Below are 10,000 nucleotides of genomic sequence, written 5' to 3' on the forward strand. Positions count from 1 at the left end.
GTGGGTGAAAACACTCTATAGGGAGCTTTTGCAACGACAACGGCGACGGCAGCGAGATCGTCACAAATTTCCATCATTTTTCTCAATTTCTCCGTCGTCGAAAAAAAAAAACAGCAACGTGAAATAACCAAATTTGAGGAACGTCAGCGCTTGAAGATAAATTTTCCATTTGCGCCGTTCATACTAGTTTCGTTCCTTGAGGATTTGCCACACCTTTGTCACGTTAAAATGCTTGGAATAGTCGCGAAGCGATACGATAACGCGACTTCACCTTTAACGATGACGTTCTCGTTGCCATTGCCGTTGGCGTTGCCGTTGCTAAATCTCCCTAATATTATTTGGCAAGCCGAGAAAAGAATTCCCAGTTCAGCGGAGCTTAACCTTTTTGCTTCCTCAGTCGTCCATCTTGATTCGTAAACGTAACTTGTATTTCTAAATCTTGGCTAGATTGATTGATTTCGTTAATAATAAAATCAGTTCAGAAATCTTTGTGGTACGGGTACTTACAACGGAGCGTTTTCTTTTTTTGCTAGTTTTATATTGGTCGTTTGCTGTGTTAAGGCCCGGGAAAATTGCTTTAACATCCGATCGATTTTGTTAAACGACGTTGACTGCTGAGGTGGGCAAAGGGTCTCAGCACATCGTCAACATTCAACATGATCTTTTCTCTGAATTAACGAATAATCGTTAATTCATAACTGGCTTTGAATTTACTTTTATCGTTAAGTTAAGACACTGTGCCCCAGGACTTGTGGTAATTAAGAAATAAGGAAATTAAAAATTATATCGGTGGCTTGGATTTGAACCCGGAGTTTCTACTCTATAGGAACCGCATCTTTCCGCTTAACCACTGAAGAACACCGCAGTCAAGACACCGCACCCTTAAAAGAAAATATTTATGTAAGTCGCCCATAGAATATCAATGCTGTAGAGTAATTAGGCCTAAGCTTTGATTTTAAAATGTTTAGCTTTGTCGTGAACTTTGGAAGCCGACCATTTTCAGTATTATTTATTGTTTGTCGCCGAGTGATAATACAGCATTATCAAATAGTGTTTAAATTATTGTCCCTGAGCAGTTAGCGGTGGGGTGGTTAAGTGGTTAGGTGACGGGTTAATAGTGATTATTAAAACTGAACTACGGATATCAGATTTCCAGCATTTCCATGGGCTCGCCGGACACAGGCTATCAGTTCATGTACCTTCTGTACCTAATATGGTCAAGGAACGCGTCAGCAATAAAGCGAGCTGAAAACATTTTTGCAACTCTGAGAAAAATGGCCGACAAAAGCCGTTTTGGACCGGAATTGTCCGAGGCAGAAATCTATGCTTCAGTGGAAGAGTTGTTGATCCTGGAGTTTTTAATAAAACAATTATTCTACCCGGGTTTGCTGGATATAAAATGATTATAACCAACTCGGCGCTACGCGCCTGCTTGGATATCTGTCACTTCATATCCAGCGCGCCCTCGTAGGATAATTGTTAAAAATTCCCAGTTTCGAGTCCTGTGTCCATACACTTTGGTTGGCTTTTAAAAAATATATGACCATTTCCCAAACCCATATCAAGCTTTCAATCTTCTAAATTAATGATAATAGTAAATTCAGAGCAAATTATCGTTAATTCAAGGGAGAGGATAGGTTGCAGCATTTGATTCAACAAAGCTTCACGAGAGCCCTGGTATTCAGTCTCAGGTAACAGCCGCGGTTGTTACTATGGATGCGGATATGATGCGTCATTGAAAGACCAATTAGTGCGCACGCGCAGACCCAACAATAGGGAATTTAAGAAACGGCGACGGCTACGATTACGACTACGCCACAAAACAATAATATCATTGGTTAATTAACAATTATTCGCCGAAGGCGAAGTGATTATTGGTGAATATTCACCGAGACGAAGTCGAGGTGAATATTCACCTATAATCACTGAGCCTGAGGCGAATAATTGTTTTAGTATAAATACACAGGTGATTATTTCAAAAAAGAGAAAAAAAAAAACATTTCAACGCGAAATTATCTTCACTTACAGTGGCAAAACGACTACTGGCAGCCATTTTGTCCGTCGAGGTGATTATCGGCTGATAATCCGAGATAGCGAGCCAATGAGAGCGCGCGATTTTGTATAATCACCTGTGTATTTATACTAAAAGAGCACAAATAATCGTGCTGCACGTGCAGCAAAATCGAACGAATGTTGAAGCAAATATTGAAGCTGTTTTCTCGATCCTTTAGCATAATCGATCCCTCATTAGAAAATGCTTTACTCTTACTTGTCTACTCAGATAATGGACTAAAACAGCACGACTTCGCGTAATAATCTCGTAAAGTCAAATTGTTAATTTCAGGTATATGACTGGAAAGAGCTCAACACTCAGCTGAATTTAATACCAGGTTGGTAAATTAGTTTCTGTATGCTGGGCACACTTAGAAAAGGAATCTAAGTTGGTATACCCTGCTAGCAGAGCTTTATCATCTCACTTTTGGCTTCTCAAATGGCAATTCGTCATTCATTCTTTATGGAGTAAAGTCATCACGGCTGCGCTGTTTTGTGGTAAAAACTCACGACTTTCTTTTGTATCGCTCGATAATGTAATATCTCTTGTGCATGTTTATCATATACTCAACGAAAAATCCAGTTCTGATTGGTCAATGACGAACGCGTAAATACGGAAGTTGCTATGGAAACAGCGATGGAGTAGCTTTGTTGAGTACATAATAAGTGAAAAATAGTGATTTATGATCACTCGTGATGTTTTAAAAGAACATCACTCGTCCCCATAAATCACGAAATGCAGGCGTTCGCTTTTATACAATTAAATTTCCTATAAATGCGATACGTGTCATCAGATGAATGTCAACAAAAGGAGTTCCCAAAAGTCTTAGCATTTCCATTCGACGATTGTGATGATGCACGAATTTCATGTCCTTTTAGGTGTTGTTGAGACTGGACTGTTTGTCAACATGGCGGAATGTGTGATATTTGGAAAACAAGATGGCACTGTCAGCACACGATAGACGTGCACAGTCAAGATACGCATGCGCGCAACAACGAAAATACATTCATATCATGGTACTTTTTTTACTGCGCATGCCTGAAAAACTGGCGATTCTTCGTTAAAAACGTTACAAATGACCAAAGGTAAAAAAGAAATTCTCTGTGAAAAAATAGGGACTAGGGACCTTGGCGATTCAACCGAACATATTTATAGGCTGTTTCCTAGAGTGTCTATGGTGTTTTCCAAACGTGCGCAGTGTAAGAAAGTGCCAAGACTACAGCTTTGAGGCGAAGCCAGCATTCTTCGTCGCCTGATAACGACCCATTTCTACGAATTGAAGCGGCATGAATTGTTGCAAACGTTTGCCAAGAACTTATCTTAATAACGACAAACTGGTGGGGGATGTTGTCGCTTTCGACGATAGAATCGCGGCCATGACAGACAAAAAAAATGAAGACATTATCACTAATGTAAAACCTATGTCGACGGTTTTGAACGCATGCACTTTTAAGCTAAGGATATAAGTACATCTTATTCGATGGTTCAACATATAATACGCGCGGATATTTTGCGAGTTGCCTATAGTATTTTTCCAAGCCCCGCAGGGGCGAGGAAAATTACTAGCTATGAGCAAAATGTCCGCGAGTATTATATGTTAAACCATCGAATAAGAGATTTATTATTCCACAACAAAAATTTGTTATTTTGCTTCAATAACAGTGTTTTAAAAAAGCATCATCTCTCCTCAGGGTGCGTGCGAACGATGTAAACAGCACAAAAGCCAGCCAAATGTCCTTATTTGATTGGATAAACAAAATGACGAGTGACAAGCGATCACAAACCAAATTCTATAAATTCTCAGTCTTTGCATCATGTTGAAAACAATTTCTTTCATTGAAAAATTCCCGTTCCGTCCGTATTTGTCCTGTTCTAAACCGGTCAAACCGGGACACTACAGTGTATTACCGCCCTATATTTTGCACGTTCTCTTGACTAAATATGGTAAAATGGCGTAATAGTGGAATAATAATTAGGTGATATTTAAATTCAAATCGCGTATTTAATTCTTATTCCAAAGAGGTATTCATGCGCTTATCAATTGAGTACCTGATTGATGTAATATGCTTGTTATAACAATGGAATCAGCTGTTAAAATCTGAAATATTTCAATTTTGAATTAGGGATGGATTCCCGCTCCCGCACCAGTATTAAGAAGTCGTTGTCAGACTAATGTTATTTAGATTGACGTGCTCTCAGCTTTTTTACGATGTAATTATCTTGGCAGAGGTTTCCTACAGTGTCGATTTTGTACGTATTTTAACAATGAATATCAAATAAATTTCGTTCATTTTTGTTTGATGCGGTCCATTTTTTTTTGTAGTTCTTCTCGCCAAGGGTTTTTTCCTCCCAACTTTCTTTGAGAAATATGGTCGTGTGTTTTTTGTTGAAATATTTGCTTTGCATAAAAATTGTGACGGAAGAGATAATCGTACTTAAACAAAGGCAGCTGAAAGAAATTTGTGTTGTTGAAATGTACCTGTCAATATCAACTTCTAACCAGTAAAATCCAATAAATTGCTACAATTAAACAGTGCAGAAGTTTTAAATTGATAAATACTTATTGTTCATCCGGATTTTGAAATTCAAAATCTCTCTCCCGGCAAATAGTATTCCGAGCGGGGACTTTAAGTTACAATCTACTTAGATAGTTTGAAATAGAGAATACTCTTTTTATATCCTAACATTTTTGATGCGCGGCTGGACTGTTGCACTTTCTTTGTTTTGTTTTTTGTTTTGTTTTTTGAGATTTCATTCGGACCCACAGCCAGGAGTTCTCTCCAACTTCAATATCAGTTTTGTCCCGGAATACAGACAATTAAGGTGACAAAGTGTAACCCATGCTGCTCTTCAAGTTAGGATATTTATCGTCATGTAGCTGCATTTACACGAAGCTAAAAAACTGAAAAAATAACGCTAACCTTTACCCTATTGTTGGAAATATGTAGCACAAGCGTAAACTTTAAGGGACACGACGTGTTTGATCTCAAAATTAGGCGTGCATCTAGATCCCGGTCGCTTTCGATGCTAAATTGTAAAGTTAGCCAACAAATCTCGCTAAAAACGCCAATTAGTAATTAATAGCTCGTTAATAATACATCGTAACTCATGGCCCCTACTAAAACAAATGACTCAAAAGATCACGTGATGTTTCGTGAAAATATCGCGTTATCGCTATCAAAATAGATTGTAGAAATTATTACTCTTATTTCGATTGAATGGGGAATTCCACATTGGAAGAGAGCTTTACGGAATCTACTCATCCCTTGGCTTTGAGAATTCTCTTTTATTCGGCGTTTATTGTGTCGCTCCCTTTAACCGTCTTTGGTAAGTGTTGAGTTCAATGTTGCGTTGAATCAATGATATCAAATGGTGAACCACAGAGATAAATTTGTTGTGTTAATTTTTTACTTCCAAAGCGAAATGCACTTTTTTTCCGAGAATCAACTCAGCCGGACCTTATTTGATTGAAGTAGTCTCAGCCAGCTATGTCTTGTGTGGTTCTTTGCCGTTGAAGTTAAACTGCGCGATTAAAACTTATGCCTTTCTTTTTTAAACTTAAAACGTTTCTGTGGTGCCATTTATTATTGCTTTCTAGTGTGTTTATTGTTACGTTGTTCACGGTCCCAGCTATTTTTTGCTTCTGTTAAATTAAACCACTATCAAGAATAGTTCTTTGCTTCACTTTGATAATCAAGGAATCACATTTGAAAGAAAGAAAGATTATTTTAAGTCAACACATTGAGTTCTCGTTTGGTGCTACATTTCTTGTTTTTGCCATTAAAAGTGATCATGATTTTGATCGTGATTTTCGTTTTTTTCTGCAAAGTGGCCAAAACAAAGATAATTTGAAATTAAACTCTCAGGACCTGAATAATACATAATTCGTTTTCTACCCAAAGAGCTCGGTATTGTAATAATTTCAGCACTTACGTACAACACAGAGTACTTTGGGTAGAAAACGAATTTCTATTTTCCACATCTAGTTGTCATTTATTTTATTTGGTAACATTGAGGAGCGAGAGTTAAACTGCTCTCTTCCAATGACTTCTCTAATTTTTCGAAACATTTTAATCAAGAATTAATTCTTTGTTGAAAACTTTCGCCAGCATTCGTTATCTTTAGGTTTTTCAAGGCAGTGTGCCAGGATAATTCCCCAACCAGCGGGACAGTTTGATCCTTCCCGGCCAAAACCCAATATGCTCTAACCGTCATTAAAATTATGCGCTCTCACTAATAATGCTTATTTGCCGAAGATTTTCCATTGCACCACTAGTACCGAAGTTCATGATAGCTTTAAAGCAACGTTTCGAAACTCGAATGCTTTCGGATCTCACGATCTTAATCTTTATTAATTTTTTTTTTTTTTTGGAGAAGGACTGGCGGATCAAAATATTTATCGCTTTTCGTTATGGAACAGGTTTCGTGTGTGTAATGAAAGAGGTCATTTCAATTTAATATGCTGAACTCGGTATCGAAAAATCTTCCGTTTTTGCGTTCGTGAAATTTTCGGCAAGTTCGTAATATTCTCAGATCAATTCAAGTTTACGGATTGTGGGTTCAAAAAAGCAACGACCCCCGAGAAACATTGTGATACGGGAGTGACAGAAATTTGAACAGTTCTAAAAACAAATTGCGATTTTGAGACGGCAATACCACATTTTATTATATGGATCGGTCTCACGAGGACTGGGAACTACAAAATTCACGAATTTGATTGGCTAAAATGGATATTGACCGCGGTCTAGATTTTCCCATCTTGACCGGCATCTAGACCGGTAATGTTTTGCGGTGAAAAGATGCAAACTAACATGCAAAAATATTGAGTATTTTCTTCTACCAATATTTATTTATGAAAGTGCCAAACAGCATGATGACAAAAGAGAGGATGACGAGCAAACTTTGACAGAATTCAGTTCTGCTCATCGCCGTTCGCAAGCAAAATGTCAGTTAGTACAAACCAGTTCCATTAAACGAATTAAATTATTCTTGTTTGGCCATATAATAAACATCTTATTAACCGAGCTAGGTCGGTCTGTATGGGAGAATCTTGACCTCGGTCGCTGGTACAGACCTCACTGCGTTCGGTCTGTACTGGCGACCTCGGTCAAGATTCTCCCATACAGACCTGCCGCTCGGTTAATAAGAACTAAATATTGACGGCTAGTTGGGAGAAAATATATTCCACCAAAATTAAAGGCGTGTTTGAAGTACCCCACTAAAATACAAGGAAAGCAATCAATTAGAAGGGAAATTAAAATTCGGGTAATTTGTTTATAAAATATTCACCGTTTTTATTAAATTGTTGAGTGACTAATTTCGTTCTCTTCTCACGTGATTTGGAAGGTTCAATATGGCGGCCACAGTATGTGATGGTGAAGAATCATCTTTATTTGAACGTAACCAAGGCCAACAAGGCTCAAAGCACACAATGACAACAACTATTCGCCATCCGCCATTTTCAAATTTGCCGCCAAAAATGGAAACAATTAGTAATAGACCAATTTCGATATGTTAAAATTCGATATGTTAAAATTTTGGGGGACAAACAAAGAGTATTATGGTATTATCCCAAGTGGCCTATTGCCATTCAAGATCATGCAACATTTGTTGAGCAACAAAATCGCATAATTATCTCATAATGCGGAGCATATCGAAAGAGAAATGAAAATTAGGCGAGGGTCATTTACCTTGAAGTGTAATGTGAAGTTCTCTTAAGATGTGTGGAGCATTATGGGATAATGCTTCCCAGCCCTGTCTCTTTTTCCTTTTCGATGTTCCCACCCATGGTTCTCTTGAGGACCTTGGCCTAAATCGTATTCGCCCTCCAGGAAGAACTGGTTATTACGCCGCCTCCTGGGGTTTATATATCTGAATAACTTCTTTTAAACGTGACCGCTGACCAGTAGGTAGGTAGGAAGTATGCATAATTATCCCATAATGCTTCACATATCTTAAGAGAACTTCAATTACACTTTAAGTTAAGTACCTCTCGTCTAATTTTCATTTTTGGCTGTGGCCAGAGTCCGTGTTTTTGGTGCTGACCGAAAGAAAAGCGGGCTCGAGCTCTGGGAACGAGAATGCATCTGGGATCGAGAAGAACATTCTGCCGGCAACAAGTAATGGACTATTTCCTCTCAATGCGTTTTGCGTAAACACCACAAAAAGCATAATGTATCGGACCTTTTTATAAGCATGAAACTCGAAAGCAAAATTGTTCGATAGTACATGGAATGTCATTTTTGTCGTTATCAGAATGTACCCAAATCAGGATCCTTTTAATGAAAAGAAATGTCTCTTGCGCGATAAGGAAGACATGAAATTGTCGCCAACAATTAATAAAATTTGCTCTCAGTTATCTTGGGCAAATTTTAGTAGTCAGATTCTTTTTAAAGGATCTGACAACTAAATACTGTTTTCTATGGTGGCCCCTAAGAGTCATGCTGGTGTTGTTATTTTCTGCAAGTCGAGCATTTCCTATCTCTACTTATAACTCCAGATCTTGACTTATAACGCGAGATCTCGACTTATAACCCTAAGTCGAGATCTTGTCTTATAATGCGAGATATCGTCTTATAATGCCAGATCTCGACTTACAATGGGAGCTCTCGATTTATAAAGCGAGGTCTCGACTTAGGGTTAGGGTTAGGGTTATCAGTCGAGATCTCGAGTTATAAGTCGAGATAGGAAATTCTCGACTTGCAGAAAATAACAACACCAGCATGTCCCTTACGGGCCACCGTAGTTTTCAGATCTTTTTGTTGTGGCACGTTTTGGCGCTATAAAATATAATTACTTGATTAATTGCCCAAGGCCGCATTGTTTGTAATCATTACAAACAATGCGGCATTGGGCAATCAATCAAGTAATTATGATATCAGCAGCCCATGTTGTAATTTAAACCGATTTTCGACTTATTTTCTGGGAGATAGGTTAATATAACCTTATTTTTTATATAGGTGGTTTGCAACCAATATCTAGGACACAGATAACAATGATATAATATACAATTCCTGGTGGACCAACAAAAGGAGCTAATGAAAGGTCTTTTGTTTTCGTCCACCGACATGGCTGCGATGACCGTTAACTTTAAAATCAATATCGACTTTCTCATTGGTCAATGAAGAATGTGTGCATAGGATTTATACAATAAGCTCAATAATACATGCTTTATTTTTGATTGGTTCTCTCCTATGATATATTAGAGGACAGACGCACAGCTGACGTCATCATGCCAGTGGCGTGATTCTCTCAACCAATTACAGTTCTTTGTTAAGCTCAGCAATCAGTTTGCTCAAGAGAAAATGAGGGGACAGAGAGGGAGGCTCAAGGCGTTGGACGGGATATGTTATGTCCACGAAAGTTATTTTTAGACGAGCGGAAGTCTTTGTTCTAGCGGAAGTCTGTCTTCTGAGACGTCCGCATGCAGTCTTGCCTCGCTCTCAGGTTCTTAGTGAAAAGAGAAAATGATGGCGCACGTGGAAGGCTGATGAATATATATTTTCTTTCAAACACCGGACCGAGGTTGGCCTGCATGCGGACGTCTCGGAAGACTTCCGCTCGTCTAAAAATAACTTTCGTGGACATGACATATCCCAAGGGCTGGACCGGGAGCCTCCTTCTCTGTCCCCTGATTTTCTCTTGGTTTGCTTTATTTTGTGTAGACAATAGATTACGTCAAAGTGCTATATTCGTTTCTTTTCAAGTGGGGAAAGAGACCTCTGCCGAATACCTTAGAAAGAGTTTGAAAAAAAAGGCTTCTTTTTGTATATTTTATTTCTTTATTACATTTTGATTTGTCAATTTATTTATTATGCAAAACAAATAGATTCCATGATGCCGTCCGTCTCTTCAGTAACCGAGATCACAGAAGACGTCAAAATGTGGTAAGAACATCAGTGACACACTCGGCAATCACATCGTGCGCCATTTTTCTGTTCTTACCGC

At 38.4% G+C, this 10,000-nt stretch overlaps 2 protein-coding genes across 3 annotated transcripts in view; both read left to right on the top strand.

The window, feature by feature from the left end:
• LOC138043449 (ribose-5-phosphate isomerase-like) overlaps positions 1-4,354 on the top strand; it is a 19,511-nt gene extending 15,157 nt beyond the window's left edge. Inside the window, exons 10-12 of one of the 2 annotated variants that reach the window (XR_011131262.1) lie at positions 827-900; positions 2,345-2,390; positions 2,932-3,013. Coding sequence is in view for 1 of the 2 variants with exons in the window: in XM_068889717.1 (XP_068745818.1) it covers positions 2,345-2,390; positions 2,932-3,014 (129 nt within the window). In the remaining variant the exon portion in view is untranslated. Of the gene's footprint in view, positions 1-826; positions 901-2,344; positions 2,391-2,931 lie in introns of both variants that reach the window. The other variant, XM_068889717.1, reaches the window with a different exon arrangement.
• Positions 4,355-4,490: 136 nt separating this feature from the next.
• Positions 4,491-10,000, top strand: part of LOC138043448 (histamine H2 receptor-like) — a 10,080-nt gene continuing 4,570 nt past the window's right edge. Inside the window, exon 1 of the mRNA XM_068889716.1 lies at positions 4,491-5,380. Within this exon, the coding sequence (XP_068745817.1) occupies positions 5,272-5,380 (109 nt within the window). The 5' untranslated portion in view covers positions 4,491-5,271. The remainder of the gene's footprint in view (positions 5,381-10,000) is intronic.

This window comes from Montipora capricornis, chromosome 3, assembly GCF_036669925.1.
Source record: "Montipora capricornis isolate CH-2021 chromosome 3, ASM3666992v2, whole genome shotgun sequence".
NCBI lineage: Eukaryota > Metazoa > Cnidaria > Anthozoa > Scleractinia > Acroporidae > Montipora > Montipora capricornis.